Consider the following 23308-nt stretch of genomic DNA (forward strand, 5'->3'; position numbering starts at 1 on the left):
TCTATGATGAGGCTGCCTGTGACAAGTGACTCAGATTTATTTTTCTTTAACTTAAAAGGGATGTCAGAAAAATCTTAGCTTGTATGACACTTTCATGTCCTCCCTGCTGATCCTGTCTTCTTGAGAAAAAAGAAGTGGAAAAAGACACAGAGGAGGGAGGGGGTGTGAGTATAGGCAGCAGAGGGGGTAAGGGGTTGGGGTGGTAGTGGGAAGATTAATTTCACCTCTGGAAGACATTTCCAAATAACAACAAAAGGGGAATGTTGTGGGGGAGCTCCTTCTCCCTCCTCTGGATTCATCAGTGAGCATGATTTGGGGCTGGGGCTGTTGTAGAGGAGATGGGAAAAGAAAAGGAGGCCCTTAGAGTCACTGCTCTTAGGGCAAATGAGGCATCAATCCACATTTTTGAGTTGGTGCCTGAGGAATAGTATTTAGAGAAAGGGCTGGAGCTTAAGCCTTGAGCCCCTCCCCCATCTGACTGCTCCCTCCACCTCCCCCCTTTGCCCACAAGAATATTCCATGGCAGTTAGGGTCCCTGTTCTATTGAATGGGTTTTTCTTTCCTAGACCCCGGGGAAAATGGTGGCAACTACTCTGCCTGATGAAAATATTTAAAAGATGAGGGACAACTGAACCTAACAAGGGAAAGGGGCGATGGGGTGGAGGATAGAAGGAGATACAGGGGGTGTACAAGATGGGAACAGGGGACTCTAGGGATGAGTTCCCTGGGTCAGGAGGAGACAGGAATGAGCATCAGCGACCTGGAAAGCCAGGAGGGGGTTGGGGAGCAGGATAGGGCGGAGGTGAGCCTGGAAGAACAATATGAGAAGCATTATTCAGTCCCGGACTCGGCCAATGCTAGGCAGATGTCCAGGGAGGGACAGAGGGACTCTCTGTTGTCCCTGCAATGGAAAATGAAACACAGCTCCCGCTGGATAGCGCAGGCATTGGCCTCAGAGCTCAGCCTGATCGCCTTCATCCTGCTGCTGGTCATGCTCTTCTCCAAGAAATGGCTGTATCTCTCCGGGAGCCGCTACTACCAGCGCTGGCCCATGAATGTTAGTACCACAATCTATACATCGGCTCAAATTATGTCTATGGGGCTTCTGCACATCTCCATATCCAACAGGTGTCCCTGCTCAGAGAATGGGAAAGGTGAGACCCTTCACACCCTACGGCACCCCAGGACTCCCGCCCGCCTTGATTTCCGTCTGTACCCTGCAATATTTATCTCCTTCTTCTGGTCATCCCCACTATTTTGGCTTGCAAAATGGCTCCACCACTGGCACTGAGACCACCCCCCCGCCCCCCACACACACTCCAAGATCATTTTTTTCCTCCCTTAAATTTATTCAAGTTAAATCCATTAGTCTGACCGAATAGAACATGTCATTATTTTAAATACGACTCAGTAATTCTGTGGCGGAGGGGCGTGGATACTCCAGCACATGGACTCAGTCACCGTGCATAATTAACCAGTATCCTGGGAGAGGAGACCCAGCGTGGGGGGGCGGTGGGGGGCATTCCCCAGCTGTTTTTCTTCCCTTCTGCCCCAGATTTTGCTTTTTGGGGTTAGCTGTGGGCGTCTATGCCTTGTTTCTTTGATCTTTCCCTGTCTTGTTGCGGCCACTTCGGCCCCAATACTTGTTAGTTTCAGGTAATGCTGTCCTCTCTTGTCCAAGGTTTGGGTCTCCTTTCTCAATTCCTTTTTTTTTTAAGATTTATTTTTATTTATATAAGAACCAGGGTACAGGCCAGATGTGCGGGAGGATGAGAGGATTCACCAGAGCCAGAGCTGGGAACAGAACAGGCAGACCGATGAAATACACTGCTGAGGGGAGCAGTAGGGGAGTCAGGAGTGGTCTGGCTCACCATGTGGGTAGCTCCAAGGCCAGTGGTGATCGAACTGGTGCTGCAGAGGCTGCAGCAGCTTCACAGCACTGTGCTCAACTGCCTGTGCCACCAGAGAGGCCCTCCTTTTTTTTAAAAGGTATAATTGACATATAAATTTTTTTTTAAAGATTTATTTATTTATTTTTATTTATTTATACAAGCACTGGGTACAGTCAGAAGCGCGGGAGGGTGAGAGAACTCACCAGAGCCAGAGCGGGGAGCAGAGCAGGCAGAAGGACCGAAGTACACTGCTGAGGGGAGCAGCGGGCGGCAGGAGAGGTCTGCGCGCCATGTGGGACCCTCCGCCGGTGGCCGGGGAGGAGCCGAGGATCAAACCCGCGCTGCAGAGGCTGCGGGCAGCCTCGCAACCCAGAGCTCAACCGCCGCGCCACCGGGGAGGCCCGACATATAAATTTTTAAGATACTTAACATGTACATCATGGTGATTTGATATACATTGTAAAAGAATTTCCCCCATCTAGCTAATCAGCTCATCACCTCACTTCTTTTTCTCTCTCTCTGAGAAAATATGTTATACTTTCTTCCGTATTTCAGTTATACGATCAGTTACTATAGTCATCATGTTTTTACATTACACCATATTCATCTTGTAGTTGGAAGTTTGAATCCTTTTACTAATTTTTCTCAGTTCTTATGAAAAAACCAGTGCTTTGGAAACCCATTTCCATTTCTTTACTCTCATTAACGTTAAAAAAAGTTACACAGCCATTATTTTATTCCATGATGAGAGCAATACATCTTTATTAAATAAAATAGATTTTGGGAAGCAAAAACTATCATTTATCATACACACACATTCTGTTTGCTAAATTTAATTCTCAATCAACCCTGAGAGGTAGGGATAATTACCCTTACTTAATCTGAGAAATTCAGGTTAAGTATTTTGCTCAGGGCCATAAAGGTGTTAGGTAGAATCACATGAGAGGGCCTATCATTGATTGCTTTTCACCTACAAGAAGAGCAGCTGTCTCTGTCCCAAAACTCAGTGAGAATCTGTTGCAGGACAGGGAGAGGGTCATCCCAAAGCCCCCAAACCTGCCTCCTCTAAATTTGTTCTGCTCTCCTTCTGCTGCATCAAGACAAAACATACTCTAGTGCATAAGACCTTCAATGGAAAGGAACTTTAATACAATTAGTGTGCAAAACAGAAAAGGGGGAGAATGGGGAAGAATAGGGTTTCCAAATCAAGCTTCTGAAGTTACCCATCTCCTCATGGGTAAATGTCCACCCAAACAGGGTTGGCCCAAAACAGGGCCTCTGAGGTCTAAGAGCCTGCCACAAGTCTAAGGCACCTCCTGGTGGGGACCCATAGAAAAGGGTCAGAAACAGCCAGACAAGTCTGGAAGGAAAAGAGCAAAATCAAAATCAAGGTAAAAGCTGCTGTTGTTATCCTCCCCACGGGTCTCACATTCACATTTGTTTGGACTAGTCCAGGACCAAGAAGCTAGCACAGCTTCTTCACATGTCTCTCTGCTCCACATACCTCATCCAGGTCTCCTTCTGGCTCTCCATCCTGCTTCCTTCCTTCCCCAGTCTTCTCTCATGCTTCTTCTCCTCCCTCTCAGCTCCACCCTCCCTTGGGTGGGGCAGGGAACCTGGAGTCTACCCTTTTCCTGGCACCCCATTACACACCTACCTTGCTCTACAGTATTACTCAAAGACAGCCCACTAACAGCAACTTACTGAGCACTCTATTTTCCCCAGATTTCTAAAGTCAAATGGATTTTGAATAGTTTTTACACAGTTGTGCTCATTTTTCATAAGTAATTTTATCTTTTAGATTAATTTTATTATTATGAGCTATAATAAACTTTTCATATTATAAGTGACCATAACTTAATAGACTTCTTACCTTTGACTTGGCTATTTTCTTATTCTTGGTAAATTTATTTCTAATTTCATATTTGAGAGAAAAGGACCAATAGGTTTGTTAATCTTGAAGTTTTTTTCTGTGTTTAGTATTAATTTTGTGGCATAGATTTCCCAAAGTGGACTTACTGGATCAAAGAATTTAGATATTTTAAGACAATAAAAATTTTCATGTTGCTTTCAGAAAGTATGATACCAATTTGCTTCTACTAACAATGTTTGAGAAAGTGTGTCTCATTATGCATTTGCATAATATCTAAATATCTGATGTATAATTTTTCTGACTCAAAAATTGTTGCAGTTACTGTGCGAAATGTAGAAAGTTTAAAAAAGAAAGTAAAAGTTACCTAAAATTTCCCCACATAGATACAATCAGAGTTGACATTGTAATGTATTTATTTCCTGTCTTGTGTGTGTGTGTGTACTTAGCTATATTAAAATATTCAAGGTGCATATCTTTTGTATTTATATATAAAATAAATACAGATAAATACACTCATTTGTATTTTAATAAATGTTACTTTGTTTTTTCAAAATTCTCATTCTACATGCTGTGTTGCCAACTCCATTTTACAGTTGTAAGCATTTACTCATGCCATTAAATCATTACTGTATGGCATCACTAATGTTTAAAATGTATTTGCTTTGATAATATCTGAACAGACTGAAAATTAGGAAGAAATACAAAAGATTACATATCAGAGTCTGCTTCCCACCCCTGGCTTCCAGGCTTCCTCTCCAGTTTTTCGTTTCTCAGGAGAGACATTCAATTCAGAGAGAAGTATTTATCATCATTTTTAGTGTTTCCTGTACATAGATTTTGGTGCAGATCTTGGGTTACTTTCTTAACACAAATTCTAAGTAAAAGGATCTTAACAACTTAATATTTTATTTTGCTATTTTGTGCCTGATCTCTCACTAGAAATGCTGTCCACCAGTAGTATGAGAGCACCTATTTTCTCTAAATCCTTTCCTATCCTGGATACTAGCGATTTTGTTTTGATCTTTGCTAATTTGATAGATTAAAAAAAATCACATTTAGGGACTCCCTGGTGGCCTAGGGGTTAAGTCTCAGCACCATGATGACTACAGCCTGAGTTCCATCCCCAGCCAGGGAGCTGACCCACATATGGCACAAGAGACCTCTACTGTCTCACTTACTGAAATACCCCTTAGCATTGTATTTCAGTAAATTTGCCTGTTCTGCTCCCCACTCTGACTCTGGTGAATGCTCTCACCCTGCACCTCTGGCCAATACCCCAGTTTTTTTAAGCCAAAAAAAAAAAAAAATAAAAAAATCACAGTTAGTTTACAATTCTTTATGTTGCATTTCATGTGTTTGTTTGTTTTTTTTTAAAGATTTATTATTTATGCACACAAGAGCTGGGGTACCGGCCAGAGATGTGGGGGGTGAGAGGATTCACCGGAGACAGATTGGGGAACAGAACAGAACAGGCAGACTGACTGAAATACACTGCTGAGGGGAGCAGCGGGCAAGTCAGGAGAGATCTTCTGTGCGATGGGGGTTGCTCCCTGGCCAGCTGGGGATTGAACTCCTGCTGCAGAGGCTGTGGATTGCCCCATAGTGCGGTGCTTAACCCCTTGCGCCACCAGGGAGGCCCTCATGTGTTTTTTTTAGCATTTGATCTCTTCTTTTGAGAATTGCAGTTCAAGTTCCCTGTCCACATTTTCTATTGAGGTATTAAATTTCATCTGGTTGGGATTATCAAACAGTTGCCATATGAAGAATCTTTTTTTTTTTTTTAAAGATTTATTTATTTATTTATTTATACAAGCACTGGGTACAGTCAGAAGCGCAGGAGGGTGAGAGAATTCACCAGAGCCAGAGCGGGGAGCAGAGCAGGCAGAAGGACCGAAGTACACTGCTGAGGGGAGCAGCGGGCGGCAGGAGAGGTCTGCGCACCATGTGGGACCCTCCTCTGGTGCCGGGGAGCAGCCTGGGATTGAACCGGCGCTGCAGAGGCTGCAGGCAGCTTTGCAACCCTGTGTTCAACCGCTGCGCCACCGGGGAGGCCCCCCATATGAAGAATCTTTATGAAAACATAATGTGAAATCTCAAATGTACATTTCTTTAGTTATTAGTGAAGATGAACATTTTCTCATATTTGCTTATTTTACTATGTTTTGTCTTTTTGTGACTCCTTAGTTCATCCTGTTTTTTTTTCATTTCCTCAGACAGTTTTAAGCTGTGGACAAATCACCCAATATTTGGGTTGGCCAAGATAACCTTCACCCTCGCCCTAGGGCTGGGCTTCATCCTCACCATCTGGTTGCACCTGCCGTACCTACCTGTTTGCCCGAAACTGCCCTTCTTTGGCTGGATTGGGATTGTCATGAGCTTCTCTGAAGGTGCCCCCTAGCTCTGGAAAAGGTCCTTCATTTCTCCTAACCCTATCTTCACAGGCACTTCTCCCTCTTCCTTTTTTGGGGTGTGGGGTAGGGGTTTTATGGCTGATAAGAGAACAGAACTAGTAGTTGTTGACTGAGAACAATGTTCCATCATTTCCCAGCCACTGGAGAGGTGGAGGTGGAGGGGTTGATTCTCATGACACTCTGGGGCTCTGTACTCTGTGTGTTAAGGGAGCTGTGGTTTGTGGCTGTGTTTAGTAGATGAGGGAGAGTCCCTCTGGGATTCTTGGGTGAGAATAAGATCCCTCTGTTTCCTGTCTCCTAGTTACCTTCATTTTCTCCACCCTCATGTTGTTTCCTATTAACCTCTGGATTTTTGAATTGAAGAAGAATTTGTCAATCCCCATTGGCTGGAGCTATTTCATTGGTTGGTTGGTGTTTACCCTATATGTCACCTGTGGTGAGTGGCCTGGAGAGCCCCTGGGAAGGAGGGGACATGTGGGACATGTGTGGAGGGAGGGGGCTGGCAATCCCCAGGGATAGGCTCTTAGGGACTTCTATTTGGCCTCATCCTGCTCGCCACTTCCTCCTACACTCTGACCTTCCTCTCCCCATCCCCTTGTCCTTTCTCAGGGATCCTCTGCTACTTCAACTACAAACATTTCTGGAGTCTGATTCAGATCCATCCTTCTGACACCGATTCTGAGTCTATCAGCAGTAACTACAGCGAATCACACACTGAACAGATTACCTCAAACATCTTAAATGTCTCTGTCAACCAGGAGGAAGTCCTGGATCCTGGGCAAAGGAAATCATCTCTGGATTCTGAGTCAGAGAAAGCATTTTCTGAACCCCTGGATTCTGAGTCAAAGAAGGCATTTTCTGAACCCCTGGATTCTGAGTCAAAGAAGGCATTTTCTGAACCCCTGGATTCTGAGTCAAAAAAGGCATTTTCTGAACCCCTGGATTCTGAGTCAAAAAACAAATTTACTGAACTCCCAACACCAAATTCTGACCATTCACCTGAATCTCCCTCCTCATCCATTCCTACAGCCCTTGAGTAGATAAGCCATTATCAATGCAAAGTATTAGGGAGGATTTTAGGCCAGCTTTTAACAGCCCTTCCTTGTTCCTGCCTTGCCCACAAGTTGGGAGATAAATTGGAAGTTGGAATAAATTCTCTTGTTTATCATATCCTGCAGTTGTTGAAACAAGACAACTTAAAGGAGAGAAAGGGAGAACAAGTTTCTTTCCCGTTCTTACTATCTGGGAGCCTTTTGGCACCTGTTCGTCTCCAAACCTGCCTAACCGCTCCCATAACACACTGACACACAGGCAAACGCCTCTTGAAAGTTAAGTCTCTTTATTTTATTATATTTATTTATGTATTTAAGATTTTTATTTATCCATGCATACAAGAACTGGGTACAGGCCAGATGTGTAGGAGGGTGTGAGGATTCACCAGAGACAGAGCGGGGAGTAGAATAGGCAGACGGACCAAAAATGCGAAAACGTTGCTGAGGGGAGAAGTAGGCGAGACAGGAGAGGTCTGCCGGACTATGTTGGCATCTCCTCGGCTGGCAGGGATCGAACTGTGCTGCAGAGGCCACGGACAGCCTCACAGCGCTGCGCTCAACCACCTGAGCCACCAGGGAGGCCCTATTTTTTTTTAAAGATTTATTTATTTATGCATATAAGAACTGGGGTACAGGCCAGAGGTGTGTGGTGGTGAGAGGATTCACCAGAGACAGAGTGGGGACAGTGATTAGCAGAGATATAATTTGTGAACTTGACTTATACATAGTTAAGGATTCAAGGGCAAAATGGCTCCAGGGTAAGAGGCGGGTTAAATAAGGAGCACACAGGAGGAAGTATAGCTGTACTATGTGTCCAAGGCAGAAATTCTGCTGTGTCCCTACTGAGAATATTGAGAACTGAGACTAGGAACCACCAGTACCAACTCCAACTCTACTTCTACAACCTCTAACATCTCCACCACTTTCATCACTTCCACGTGCACCACCACCATCTCCACCGTATCCCATACTTCCAGCTCTACTACCACCTTCACCTCTATAACCTCTGCCACCATCTTCAACTCCACCCCCCAACTCTACCACCCCCTCTATCTCTATCCCCAACCACAAGCATTATACATCCTCCACTTACACTACTACCCTCAACTGTACCACCACCTCGACCTCTATCACTGCTATCTAACTACCACCACCATCCTCAACTCCTCCTCATCACCTCCATTACCACTGCTACCTTTACTACTACAGCCTACCACCATCACCACCACCACCAATTACCAACTTCACCACTTCTACCCACTTTCTAGTTGCAACAGCTCTTCATACCCTCCACAAGGAAAATATTAGGGTCAGGCCCTAAGATCAAAAGACAAGCTACATGTTTGGGCTATAAACCCAGTCTTATGAATACATGCAGCGGTTGGCTTGGCAGCGCTGAGGATGACTGTTGGGATTCACACAGCCTGCATAGAAAGGCTGGCCTCCCCAGAGAGCACCTATGACTCCTCCAGATGGAGTCACGATGACAGACAGCTAGAGGAGGGATGAATGTGTAGGGACAAACTGTGAGTGGATTGAATATGATAAGCACACACGCAAAATTGGTTTAACCCTATGATACTGCTGTTCTAGCAGTTAAATGTTGGCAATTTAATATGGTTCAACATAATATATTTAACTGATTTCTACTTGATTTGAGTCATATTCTTACCATACCTGACCAGAAGTTGCGGATTTCCCAATTTCAAACAAATATTTCCAAGTGAAGAATCTAATACATGGGCTTGACAACTCAGTGTTGCCCTTGTACTTCTCTCTCCTGGTAGTAAGGATTTACTGGAGGACTTATTGAATTAGTCATGCTGGAGGGAAGGGACACCAAACAAAGGGATGCCATGACATCTTCCTTAGAGATATAGATGACCTTTGTGACTTTGTAGGGTCATAAACTCAAATGCCTACAGACACTAAGCAGGTGATGTAAATAAATGAATGGAGCTACTCTTCCCTCTCTATCATTTTACTTCTTTGATAAGACCTAGTATGTTATTTATTGCCAGGTAACACATTACCCCAAACTTAGTGGCTTGAAATAATAAATATTATCTCACATAGTTTCTGGGGTCAAGAATCTGGGAGCAGCTTGGCTGAATGGTCTTACTCAGGGCCTATCACAAGGTTATATTCAAGATGTCAGCTGGAGTTGCAGTTAACTAAGATGTGAGTGGAACTAAAGGATCTACTTCTGGTAGGGTTAGTCATTGGGCTGTTGGCAGGGAAGCCAATTCCTTGCCATAAGGGTCTTTTCATGGACCATATGAGTGTTTAGTGGTAACTTCCCCCCAGAGTTAGTGATCTAAGAAAGAGCAATGAAGAGGAAGCTCTAGTACCTTTTATTTTATTTTATTTTTTTTTAAAGAGGCATGTATTTTATTTATTTATTTCTTGTTTATTTGTTTGTTTATACATGCACTGGGTACAGTCAGAAGCGCAGGAGGGTGAGAGAATTCACCAGAGCTAGAGTGGGGAGCAGAGCAGGCAGAAGGACCGAAGTACACTGCTGAGGGGAGCAGCGGGCGGCAGGAGAGGTCTGCGCGCCATGTGGAACCCTCCTCCGGTGGCCGGGGAGCAGCTGGGGATCGAACCGGCGCCGCAGAGGCCGCAGGCAGCTTCGCAACCCAGCGCTCAACAGCTGCGCCACCGGGGAGGCCATCTAGTACCTTTTATGACATAGTTTTGGGAGCAATACACTGTCACTTCACCTTGTTCTATTGATATTTGCTGAAAACAAATCACTAAGTCCACCCCACATTCAAGGGGAAGGGAATTAACATTCACCTCTTGGTGGGAAAAGCATCAAGAACTCATGGATATACTTTATTTTATTTTTTTTATTTTTAGATTTATTTATTTATCCATACAAGTACTGGGTACAGTCAGAAGCGCGGGAGGGTGAGAGAATTCACCATTGCCAGAGCAGGGAACAGAACAGGCAGACTGAGGAAGTACACTGCTGAAGGGAGCAGCGGGCGGCAGGAGAGGCCTGCACGCCATGTGGGATCCTCGCGTGGTGGCTGGGGATCGAACCGGTGCTGCAGAGGCTGCGGGCAGCTTCGCACCCCAGCGCTCAACCACTGTGCCACCAGGGGAGGCCCATCATGGATATACTTTAAAACCACTACATTCTGTTTATGGCCACAAATTATTAACATTCCTCCCACATGAAAAATACTCTCTGCCAGAGTCCCCAAAAGTCTTATGACAGCAATGATATGTTGAAAGTTCAGAATCTTACTGTACTATAAATGGGGGAATATGGTGCATAAGGGTAGGGTATTTTTTTTTTTAATTTTTTTTTTTTAATAGAGGCATGTTTTATTTATTTATTTGTTTGTTTGTTTGTTTTGTTTATACATGCACTGGGTACAGTCAGAAGCGCGGGAGGGTGAGAGAATTCACCAGAGCCAGAGCGGGGAGCAGAGCAGGCAGAAGGGCCGAAGTACACTGCTGAGGGGAGCAGCGGGCGGCAGGAGAGGTCTGCACGCCATGTGGGACCCTCCTCTGGTGGCCGGGGAGCAGCCGGGGATCAAACCAGCGCTGCAGAGGCCGCGGGCAGCTTCGCAACCCAGCGCTCAACCACTGCGCCACCGGGGAGGCCCAAGGGTAGGGTATTTTGGGATAAGTCTTACCACTTGTGGAAATTACACTCAGAAAGGCGTATGGATCAGATTAGAGGATGTATTGTACCCATTGGTTCTAGAAGAGGAAGACATGACACTGCATGTGGGGGGCCCCATGAGAGGAGTACCCCAGGAGCCAGTCCAACCAAGCTGGCTTTATTGGGTGCCTTTATTGGGGTCTGTGTGGAGCACACAACAAAATGTGTGAGGGGACTTCACTGGTGTATTTGAATGTCACTATATCATAGTCAGGGAAGAAGAGGAACTTGTGGCAGGAACCAGTCTTCTCACATTCGTGCACCTGGTGCTCACAAGCTGTTTGTGGAAACATTGAAGCATCAGGAAAATACGAAGTTTTAAAAGTTAACAATACACTTGCCCTCTGTTATGGGTTGAATGTGTCCCTATTCCTCCCTCCAAATGTAAGTATATTTGGAGGTAGGATATTTTAAAGAGGTGCTTGGGTTCAAAGGAGATGATTAGGGTGGGCCCAGGAGAAGAGGGGATTAGGAACACAGAGAGACCCTAGGTATGAAAACACACAGAGGAAAGACCATGTAAGTGCTCAGTGAGCATGTGGCTGGGACTGCACTTATCTGAAGGCTTAACTGGGGTACAGGATCTCTTTTCTAGGTGACCCCCTCATATGACTATTTGCTAAAGGCCTAAATTTCTAGCCATGAACTGTGGTAAATCCATACAACAGAATATTAACTAGTGATAAAAAATAAATGAACTATTAACCCTTGAAAAGGCATGGAGGAAACTTAAATGCATTTGGTAAGTGAAAGGCTGTACAGTTTATATCATTCTAAACATATGATACTCTTAAAAAGACAAAACTATGGAAAGAGAAAAAAGGCAAGTAATTGCCAGGCATTTGGGAACAGGGAAGGAGAGATGAATAGGTGGCACATAGGGGATTTTAGGGATATGAAATAATTCAGTGCGATACTAACAGCGAACACATGTCATTTTACATTTTTTAAAACCCAAAGAATGGGGGGGCCTCTTTGGTGGTGCAGGGGTTAAGTCCCAGCTCTATGAAGCTATTCATAGCTGCTGCAGCACAAGTTTGATCTCCCACCAGGGAGGTGACCCACATGGCGCAACAGATCTCTCCTGTCTCACCTGCTGCTCCCCTCAGTATTTCAGTAGATCCACCTGTAATACTCCCCACTCTGTCTCTGGTGAATCCTCTCAGCCCCTGCTCCTCTGCCCTGCACCCCAGATCTTGTACGCATAAATAAATCAATCTTTAAAAAAAACCGAAAGAATGTACAATACCAAGAGTGACCCCTAAAGTAAACTATGGAATTTGGATGACAATAATACCTCGATGATTGTAACAAATGTACCACCAGAATTTGCCAGATGTTGGTGTGGGAAGAGGCTGTGTGTTGGGAGGAAGAGGTATGTAAGAATTATGTATTTCATGCTCAATTTTGCTATAAGTCTAAAACTGCTCTAAAAAATAAAGGCCTTGGGCCTCCCTGGTGGCGCAGTCGGTTGAGCACCTCACTGTGAAGCCTTTGCAGCAAGGGTTGGATCCCTGCCCTCAAGAATCCCACTTGGCGCAGCAGAACTTTCCCGTCTCCCCTGCTGCTCCCCTCAGCAGTGTATTTCGTCAATCTGCCTGTTCTGTTCCCCGCTCTGTCTCTGGTGAATCCTCTCACCCTCCCACGCATCTTGTCTGTACCTTAGTTCTTGTATAAATAAAATAAATCTTTAAAAAAAAAGTCCTTTAACAACAACAATTAAACAACCAACCAAACGTCAAGAAAGAGAGTATAGATTTTGCTTTTCTACAATGGAGAAAACACAGGCTTACATTTTTCTGCCTTCACAGAGTATTAGAAACAGTCTAACCCCTGCTTTGCAGTAAGGAAGGATTCAACTAGTGGGACAGAAGAATTGTTCTCAGCTGGAGAGCACTATTTGGAATGAAGCTAACTGTCCTTCATATTTGCGAGAATTCTGGCTCTATGTCTGTTTAGATGAGCAGGGATTTGTCAGACACTACATTCAACTCAATTCCTAAAATATACTGGTGTACAGAGCAGGAAATGGCACAGGGTCTGGGGGCTTATAGACACTGCTTGGGATCTGCAACATGGGGGAAAGCAGGACCTGAAAATAGAGTGATTCTTGTTTGCCTGGTATCCAACCACTGCAGCCCAAGGGGCCCAAGGTCACAAGAAGGCAAAATTGTCTTATTTGGTGGACCATGGAAATTTTTTTTTTTTGACACAATTCAGACTTATAGAAAAGTTGCAAGAGCAGTATGGAGAATTCCTTTATATTCCACTCAGATTGCCCCAAATGTTAACATCACTACATTTACCTTTTATCCTTTTGCCTCTCCCTCTTTCTACACACACATACACACACACACACATACACGCACCATGCACGCACGCACACACACACATTTTTTTTCTAGCACTTGAGAATAGGTTATAGACCTGATTCTTCTTTACCCCCAAATATGTGTAATACACAATGTTTATTTCTTAAAAATAGGACATTCTCATATATAACCACTATAATTCTCACGATCAGGAAATTAACATTGATATCATACTATAATCTTCAGATAACATTAGCTTTTGCCAATTGCCCCAATGATGTCCATTATAATAAAATAAAATCCTGGATCATGCATTGCATTCAGTTGCCATGTCTCTTTAGCCTACTTTTTCTCAGTCTTTCATAACATTGATCTTTTTGAGAAGTACAGGCCAGTTATTTTGTAGGCTACTCCTCAACCTGGGTTTGTCACTTGTTTCTTTATAATTAGATTCAGGTAATACATTTTCATAGAAATATCAGACATGTTCTGTTCTTCTCTGTACATCATGTCAGGCCCCAGGATACTGGTGATGTTAACTTGGTCACTGGTTTAAGGTGGTGTCTGCCAGGCTTTTCTACTCAGGATTCTGCCAAGTCTATTTCCCCTTCAAGAAGTGTTCCAATGCATAGCAGGCAGAGTGGAGAATGTTCAGTGGTGGCCTGCAATCAACCCTTCAAAACTAGGCTTACGGGACTTTTGCATGGAGTCTTAACCGAGCATCCCTTTTGAGACTTAGAGGTCTGCTTTGAGCCCTTCTTCAGCATGTAGGATGCTTTATCATGACCTTGATGGTACTTCCAAAGACCAGCATGATGCTGGGCACATAGCTGGTGTTTATAAATGTTGATAAATGAATGAATGAACGTGATAGTCTAGAAAAGATAGGAGAGGTTGAGGGGGAAAAGCCAAGACTGATGATAGATTTCGGGGAGGCTCTATCCGTGATACAGAAAGTATCTGCATCTGGACAGGAAGAAGGATGGCAGCTTCCAGGTGTCTGGAGTGGCTGTAACCCATTTCAGGCAGACATAGTGTTTCAGGGCTGGAAGACAGTTGGGTTATTACTTGTGATCTGGGTTATGTGTTGAGGCAAGGTCCTAGTGGTCCCTATATTTAAGGCAGTGATTTCTAAGATTCCTGCTATTGCATGAGGAGAAAGGCATACAGGGAGGTAATAGCCTTCAAAGAACAGTACTGAGGTGGACTGGGAGGCGGGGGAGGAAGATGAGAAGCAAACATCTGGTCACTGAATGACTTGCCAAAGTCAGGAGTGACTGAAAAACCCAAAGGCTCCAAAGAGTTCATCTGCTAATCACCCAGTTGGGAATATCAAAGGAAGTTGCCTAAAAGTGAAAAGAAATCCTGGGCCAAAGTTCCAGGAGTGGATAAGTTATCCTGGCAAGAAGGTAGTCAATAGGAAGGATGGACCAGTTTAAATTAAATAAAACAGTAATAGTCTACAAAGGATACTGAGGAAGCAAAAGGCAAAATATCAGGACCTAATTTTAAATGAAAAAGGCAAAATCAAATTAGATGCAAAAAACCCCAACCCACTTTAATCAATTATAAATAAGAAAAGTAGATACAAGATAAACAAGGCTCTAAAAGGTAGTTTCACATTAAAACGGAAAGCCTGTTTGCTCAGGAAACTCATATTTCCTGCCCTCTTTGTTTGCTTGAAAACACAGTAGAACATCTGGGGTAATTAATTCTGGGGTAAAAATGTCAGAACCTGGGTAAACAAAGATTAGTGCCAAGATAACAACAATAAAGAGGAACCAGGAACTAAAAAAGAAACAAATTCAAAGGGATAGAACCCCATACAAAATTTGGAAGATTCCAGGGACAAAACTATTCTGCTATCACCTAAGTTTTTGAATGATATGGTCTTAGAATGGTTCTTGCTCTTTTATATTCTGAGGTTTCAAATCAATTTCTGTTAAACTTCCACAAAACAAATGGAAAGATGTGATTTTTTTTTTTTTTTGTGGGACCCTCGCCAGTGGCTAGGGATCAAACTGGTCCTGCAGAGGCTGCGCGCAGCCTTGCAATCCAGTGCTCAACCGCTGCGCCACCAGGGGAGGCCCAAAAGATGTGATTTTTAAAAACAAAACCAACCCCAAGCTGCATTATCTGGAAAGGCTGAAGTAACTGCAGAGGTAATTAACCCACACAGTGATTTAAGGTGGCTTTGGCAAACCACACTTTTATGGCCTGTTGCACTCATGTCCAAAAACATACAAAATAATTTGGAAGCAAGAATATAAGTCTGAGCTTCATAGGTGCCTCCCCTTCCCCTTTCTTTGCTCACTAATGATATTCCAATGCCTTAACCTTAAAAATCCACTGGGAATAGAATTGTAGAAATATGGAAGAAGATGTCCCTTCTCCTAGAGCTGCAGAAAAGCAGATTTTATCTCACAACATAAAGCAAGTTCTGATAAAATGGTAAATTGAGAACATTCACTAATGCACCAATCCCTAAGTCTCTCTCCTATCTTCTCTCACCTTCCAGAAGGGTGGACAAGAGCCCGGACATGGGACTTAGGTGTCGGGGTTCTGGGAGAGGTAAGGGATCTCCTTTCTGTATAGAGACATTTTTCACACTACACAGTGAGTTAGAAGAGAAATTTAACATGAGCTGGTTCAATCATCTCATATGTTGATGAGGAAGCCACGTCCTGGAATAAGTGACTATGACAGTGCCTAGATTAATTGAGAGCTGAATTTCTTTGCAGCACCCCCCATAAAACAAGGGCAACCGAAAAGTTCCTATGCCTAGACCCAAGGCCACAAAGGTAACTGGGACCAAATTTCATCTCAACTGGGATATCAGCTTTGGAGTTAGGTTTAAATAATTATCTTTGAGCAATGAGAACCACTAGAAATCCTTGAGCAGAGAAGGTGATTATAAATACTGAACTTAAACTTATACAGACTTGGTTTTGAATCTTGGGCTAGTTACTAACCTTTCTGAGCATCATTTTCTTATCTATAAAAGAGGAAAATTAAGTTGTTAAGTTACTTTGCCTACTTAAACTCATTTCTTCAGCTTCAAACCACTTCATTTATTTATTTTAGTGTAGAAGAACTGGGGTATAGATCAGAGGTGCAAGGGATGACATGATTCACCAGAGACAGAGTAGGGAACAGAACAGGTGGATTGACTGAAATACACCACTGAGGGAAGCAGTGGGCAAGACAGGAGAAGTCTGCTGTGCCATGTGGGATAGCTCCCTGGCTGGGAATCAAACTCAGGTGGCAGCGATGATAGCGCTGACACTTAACCCCCATGCCACCAGGGAGGCCCACAATCACTTTATAGAATTGTGAGGATTAAATAATATAAATTTAAAGTACTTAGTGCTTATTATTATTTTGAGTAGAGTTTTATTTCCAGAAATTTCACTGGGCAGGTTGGCTCCTAATTAAGCAAGATAACAAGGGCCTTACCTGGGGGAACAGGAGCTGGTAATAGATTTGACACTTTCAGATCAGCATACCATTTATTTACTGCTGCATAACAAACCACTTCCAAATTCAGTAGCTTAAAATCCCAATTCATTTCCCCCAGATAGCTGTTTCAGCATCATTAATTGAATACAACCCTACCCACTGATATGAAATGCCATTTCAATCATGTATTCCTAAAGATACAAGGGTCTGTTTCTTACCTTTATTGACATACTGATTTCACTTATCTTTCTTTAGCAATGGACTGCAGAAACGGATATGCAAATATTGTGAGTGGCCAAGATTGTGGCCAGTTGGAGAATACCTGCATGCGCTGCCTCTGGGAGCCACCATTAGATCCAGTCATGTGCTGCCATGCAAAAATCTGGAGTTAGTGTGGCCACATCTCCCAATTTTTTAGGAGGTGCTAGACATGCAGGTTTTTGTAGTGATGGCAATTCACTTTAATTTAAAAAAGAAAATATATTTGGAATTTGAAAGCAGTTGGTGGCATACCAGTTAGTAACCTCTGTTCCAGATGCTGAAATGTGATAAGGCAAAGTAAAGCTGGACTGGGTCTAGATGTCCACCTGCAATGCTTTCTCTTTATGACTCTAATGTCAAAAAGCAAACAAGGAAGTGTGATGCAGCAGCTCTGGAAACCTAGGCTATTTGTAGTCACCCCCAGGGAAAGACAGCAGTGTTGTGCCTCCTCTCACCTCTCACCCACAAGCAGTGATGATGTGACTCCTGGTTTGTGCAGGAACTAGGAGGTAGTAGGTCACATGGGGGAAGGGATGGTAACTTTAGACTAGTTGGGCTCCTAGACTCTGCTAAGCCAAGTGACAAGGAGTGGAAAAGGGGAGCAAGATTGTAACCCACCTCTCCCCTCCCAAAACAAGCTGGAAAGTAATATCACCTCTTCTCTAATAATAAAGCAGTCTCTTCAGACAGCCAACCTAACACTGTTTCGTCAACAAAGTCATAGCAAGGGAGAGAGGTCTCCAGCTCTCACATGGAGTAGGGGATCTGTGAGTACAAAGGACAATTCATATTGTAGAATTTCAGTGTTTCTGGAGAAAGTCCTTCACATACATTGTCTCACACAACTAGGCAGCGTCAGGGCTGTTATTACCCTTAAAAGAGAGGATATTGGGACTAAGGGTGACCAGAATGGTTTTTAGATGGTTTGAGGACATGCAGGGGGGATGTATGGGAGAAAAACTTCCTCCCTCTTTGTGCCCATCTCTGTGCCCATCTCAGAATCATTTACTTATTCAACAAATCCTTACTGAAAACCTCTGATGGGCTAGCATTCTTCTAAGCCTTGGGAATACAGCATACACAGACCCAGGCATTAAGCTTCCCTTCGGCTGTGTCAGTTATCCTTGCTCTGAACCATGACCCAGACTGGAGAGGTGGGTGACAATCTTGCTCCCCTTCTCCACTTCTTGCTCTGGTTGGATCAGTGACCTCAGGCCAACTTTTTCATTTTGCTCCAGAGTCCTTGGTTGTTTCCCTGACATTTGGTCACTTCCTGCAATGCACTGATCTGCTCCAGAAATTCAACATGCTTTTCTGTTTGAGGCATGGACAGCTGGCAGACTCAGACCCAAGTCTCAGCCATGCCTTAATTCTGACCTACTTTTTGAAATACATTTCAAACAGTTTGCACAATTCTCTGTGCATGCCATTCTGAGGGCAGGGATGTACATAGAGTTTTTCTTAAGGCAGGAAAGAAATTGCGCTCAACTGGAGAGGCAGCCAGTTTCTAGGGCATGGTGAATCAATCTCTTCTGTCATTACTTGTCTTTCATCTACACTCTGATTTTCCCATGTTCCAGGACACCTGTCTGAAGAATAGATATAGGCAGGGGAAGGAATAAGTACTAGGTGTATGTCCCACCAGCTCCACACCAGTTTATGTTCCACAAACATTCTGACTGTAGTTGGTAGAGCTGTGTCCCCACCCAAAAAATGTGTCCAAGTCCAATACTTGTAAATCTGACCTTACTTGGAAAAGAGGTCTCTACAGATGTGATTAAGATAAGGCTCTCCAGATGAGGTCATCCTTGATTAGGACTGGCCCATAAATCCAAAGGCATGAAATTGGGGGTTAATAGTGGCCTTGTAAGAGACAGCAAAGGAAAACACAGAAAGACAGATAAGGGCATGTAAAGACCCATATAAAAACAAGCCAGAGACTGCTCTGCAAGTCATGAAATGCCAAAGATTATAGATAGCCCTGAGAGAAAAGAGATAGAAAGACATGGAATGGGTTCTTCTCAGAGCCTCCATGGACAATGAGACTGGAGATGGAAGACCTCATATTCTTATCCCCTGGGGTCTTTGGCAACAGCTCTCAGATGGTTATCTGATACCCAGAGACACAATGAGTGTTCACTCAGCAAGGTGTCAGTTCACCAGCAGACATGACTTGAGGCCCCTTGTGAGGTGCTGGACTCTGTAGCTTCAGGAGTGGGATCGATGTCCTCATCCATATCAAATCTGTCTGCTCCGATCTCAGTCCTTTCTTCCTACCTAATCCGGAGGCTGTTTTCTGGCTGTTCTTCAGCAATTTGTAGTTCTTCCTCTGTAAAACAGCCACAGTTTCCCAGGGTAAGTGTGAGGAATATAGCCCAATTTTGGCTTTGCAACCGAACATTGCCTCATACGGATTTTGCTGCAAGGAAACATCAAAGGCCTGATTCCTCAACTGTATGAATCGCAGGCCTTTGGCCCAGTGTCGTGAGTGGTGACTCTGCATTCAGGAACTTATCATGTTTTTGACATCATGGCTTACCTGCTCCATGAAGCCCTGGCCTTGGCCAGGGTGGTACTTAGCAAAAACAATCTTACATCAAATATCATTGAGCTTGTTAACAACCTGGTTCATGAACCCTATGCAACTGTCAGACTCCAGTATGTTAGGTGTACCAAGAATTGTGAAAATATCCAATAGGACACTGACCACCTCATGGGCCTATTTGGCTTTCATTGGCTATAAAATAATGAAGTTGGTCAAGTGTTCCTGGTAATATAAAATAAACTTGAACTCGCCATCAGTCTCTCATATGTGATATGGTCCTTGCATAATACAATGAAAATCTAAAGTATAGCTTAAGAGGCAAATTTGGCTAGTAGACTTATTTTGGTTAGTCCACACAATGTTTCATTTTTAAATCTGGTTTACCTATATTTACAACTTGGGAGATTTCAAATTCTAGATTTGACTTTCTTGAAAAATGGAAAGATCTGCTTGGTAACAAGCTGGAGTGGAGAGGCACAGCTAGTTTAAATTTTTTTTTCCTTCTTTTTTTTTTTTTTGAGGGCCAGGAAAAGCAGATTTATTGAATACCCTGCACAGAGAAGCAGAGGTGCAACAAGAGTGTCTGCGCCAGATAGTTACCTTTAGTCTGAGCCTGTACTCTCTGGTTTCCCACAAGTGCTAAAGGAGCAAGAGAAACGTGGCCTAAAGAAATGCGGTCAGCTTCTCAGTATGTTAGTGGAGTAACTGATAAAATGAGCTTCATTAGAGAAAATGGGGATCATTTCCTTTCCTTGCTCACTTGTGCATCTTTGCTTTGGCCTCTCAGCCCTGAGATGTTCTTGTGTTGACCTTTCAAATGACACTTAGCTCAAATCAGTCCTTTCCATTTGCATTCACCAGTTCCAGCTGATAGCCATCTCTCCCACCTCCCCAAAACCTGCACTCACTGAAGCTCTTTGCTTTTAGTTGACTAGTTCAGGTGTATATGTTCTGAAGTTTCTACTTAGCTATATTCCCGCTGTGACAAATGATTACAAAGGACATTTGTCAAACACTTTACTTAAAGGTATAGTATTGAGGCAGTGCAGAGTATGGTTAAGAGTCCAGGCTTAGGAATTCAACTTCTGGTTTTTACCATTCAGTGTGATTAACTTGGGCAAAGTGAGGATTTAATTTTGTAATAGGGTGGTCCCCAGGAAAGGGGAGTTTCCAGGTTCCCTGCCCCACCCAAAGGAGGGTGGAGCTGAGCAGGGAGAAGAAGAAGCTGCAGAGGAGACTGAGGAAGGAACAAAGCAGGATGGAGAGCCAGAAGGAGATCTGGAGGAGACACATGGAGCAACAGATACGTGGAGAAACTGTGCTTGCCTTTTGGTCATGGACTGGTTGACACAGATGTGGGTGAGACCCATGAAGAGGTGACAATGGCGGTTTTTGTCTTGAGTTTGCTCTTTTCCTTCCAGACTCTGGTAGTTTCTGATCCTTTTCTGTGGGTCCCCACTGGAAAATACTTTAGACTTGTGGCAGGCTTTGGGGCCTTGTTCTGGGCCCATCCTGCTTGGGTGGACTTTTACCCACGAGGGAACGGGTAACTTTGAGTGCTTGATTTAGAAACTATATTCTTTGCCTTTCCTGTATTGTTTACTAATTATATTAAAGTTCCTTTTCATTAAAGTCTCATATGTTTTGGGTTGATGCTGCAGATGGCAGAATCTATTTAGGGCAGGCAGGTTCGCGAGGTCTGGGATGCCCCTCTCCCTATCCTGTAAGAGTTTCAACAATAAAATGGGGAGATTCTAATCTCCAGAACAGTGGGTTCGTTATAGGACAGGGAGAGGGGCAGCCCAAACCCCGCAAACCTGCCTATTCTAAATGGGTTCTGCCATCCGCCGCATCAACACAAAACACATGAGACTTTAATGGGAAGGAACTTTAATACAATTAGGAAACAATACAGGAAAGGCAAAGAGCCTAGTTTCTAAATGAAGCACCCAGAGTTACCCGTCCCCTCGTGGGTAAAAGTCCATCCATATGGGATCTGCCCAGAACAAGGCCCCAAAGCCTGCCACAAGTCTAAAGCATCTTCCCGCGGGGATCCACAGAAAAGGGTCAGAAACAACCAGACAATCCCGGAAGGAAAAGAGCAAAATCAACATCAAGATAAAAGCTGCCATGGTCACCTCCCCACGGGTCTCACCCACATCTGTGTCACCCCGTCCATGACCAAAAGACAAGCGCAGTTTCTTCACGTGTCTCTAGGCTCCATGCGCCTCCTCCAGGTCTCCTGGCTCCATCCTGCTCCTTCCTTCCTCAGTCTTTTCTGCAGCTTCTCCTCTCCCTGCTCAGCTCCACCCTCCCTTGGGAGGGTCAGGGAACCTCCCCCTTTCCTGGGGACCACCCTGTTACAATCCCCCCTTTTAATTTTTATTCCACCATATCTATGGTGGCACAGATCTCATGGTGTAATCTTAGGAGACAGTCTTTTTTTCAGGGTTACAATGTGTGTAAGAGAAGCAACAATTAGTCAGCAGCATTGTCCATGAATGTCCAGTAGGACAGTTTTCCATTACTTGAAAATAGTCCATTATCCAAGCCAAAAGAAAAAAAATTTGGAGCATTGGCTAAAACAAGACAACAAATATATCAAAATACATATCTGCTGTCCTGTTTTGGCTAATGCCTCCACATGTTTTTTTTTTTTTTGGCTTGAACTGATGAACTGTTTTTCCAGGAATAGAGGACTTTTGCTTTCCACAATGGACAAATACTTGGAGAGACTGGTTTTCTTTCACTCTGGAACCTGGAAAAAATGTTCATCTGAGACTGCATCCCAACCTCCATATATTCGATCTTCATCACCATGGAAATGGTGGCAAAAAGTGAAAGGGGGGAATTGTTAGGGGGAAAAGGATGTCCCAAAGCTAATTCCATACAGGCTTTGTGGACTCCACCCCCACCCCAGGTCAAAGCCAAAGACACTGGGAACTCCAAATCCCATCACCACCAAAGGGAAGGTGGCTGGGACCTGAGGGTGGGGTTAAGCAGCCAGGTGGCTATAAAAGGCAGACACATGGGCTTTTGGGGATCCCCATTTTGGCTCTCCGCCAGCTCGCAGCATCCCGCCAGCTCTGAGAGTGACTTTGGGTTTCCAGGTCGTCGGATCGGGTAGGACGCATTAAAGACTTTATTTCCCTATTTTCTCCCTGAGTTGTACAATTTCCTTATTTCCTTTTCCCTTGTAAATAAACCTTTTATTAACCTTTTGTGTGTGTCTGTAGTGGAGTATTCATAAGTCCCTTTTAAGCGCGCGGGTGAGGACCCACAGCCAGGAACCCGTTTAATATCGGGGCTGCTCTATAACAGGTTGTTCTGAAGACTGTGAAAATGGAGACCATGCATTCATTCATGCAAATAAAGCACCTTTCTTTCACAGCCCGGAAACTCCTCTTATTCCAGAAGCCCCGGCTCGGGCACCACCTCCTGTGTGCCCTCCCGATTTCCGCGGACTCAGCTCTGGCGGCGCCAGGATCCACTCGGCTCCAGCTCCTCGCCGCCCCCGCCAGGTCCTCCCGGGACAGCCCGCTCGGGGCTGAATGACTGAGCCAGGCGGGGGATAGGAGGCAAGGGCCGGAGACCACCAGACCTGTGTAGAAGAGGGGGCGACCCGGAAGGAGCCCTGCCAAGGCCGCCGGGCCGGGCAGCCCCTCCACCCGCTGGCCCGCGTGCAGCCGCACCCGAGCGCCGCCTCACCTCCCGCCCACGGAGGCCCCGCGTTTCCCGGAGGCCACGCCGGAAGCTGCTTCGCGCGGACCGGAAGCCCCGCCCCTCCCGCAGGCCGCCAGCCGTGGCGCGGGGTGGGCAGGAAC

At 44.5% G+C, this 23308-nt stretch overlaps 1 protein-coding gene across 2 annotated transcripts; it reads left to right on the forward strand.

The window, feature by feature from the left end:
- The first annotated feature begins 513 nt into the window (after positions 1-513).
- On the forward strand, positions 514-7402 carry ODF4 (outer dense fiber of sperm tails 4). 2 transcript variants are annotated; one of them, XM_037492992.2, is made up of 4 exons: positions 514-1154; positions 5979-6152; positions 6478-6612; positions 6786-7402. In XM_037492992.2, exons 1-4 carry the CDS (start codon positions 716-718, stop codon positions 7214-7216), a joined length of 1179 nt encoding a protein of 392 aa, XP_037348889.1. In that variant the 5' UTR covers positions 514-715; the 3' UTR covers positions 7217-7402. The 2 variants fall into 2 exon arrangements, with proteins under 2 accessions (XP_037348889.1, XP_054544833.1); XM_054688858.1 differs by lacking the exon at positions 5979-6152.
- The last annotated feature ends 15906 nt before the right edge of the window (positions 7403-23308 follow it).

Source organism: Talpa occidentalis, unplaced genomic scaffold, assembly GCF_014898055.3.
Source record: "Talpa occidentalis isolate TD23 unplaced genomic scaffold, MPIMG_talOcc4v2.1 talOcc4.7, whole genome shotgun sequence".
In the NCBI taxonomy this organism is placed as follows: domain Eukaryota; kingdom Metazoa; phylum Chordata; class Mammalia; order Eulipotyphla; family Talpidae; genus Talpa; species Talpa occidentalis.

Bases quoted from the DNA above. Each gene is read 5' to 3' on its own strand.
- ODF4 (XM_037492992.2), top strand. From the start codon at position 716: ATGAGTTCCCTGGGTCAGGAGGAGACAGGAATGAGCATCAGCGACCTG. The intron at 1,155-5,978 runs GTGAGACCCTTC...TCATTTCCTCAG, and splicing joins CTGCTCAGAGAATGGGAAAG to ACAGTTTTAAGCTGTGGACA. The intron at 6,153-6,477 runs GTGCCCCCTAGC...CCTGTCTCCTAG, and splicing joins TGTCATGAGCTTCTCTGAAG to TTACCTTCATTTTCTCCACC.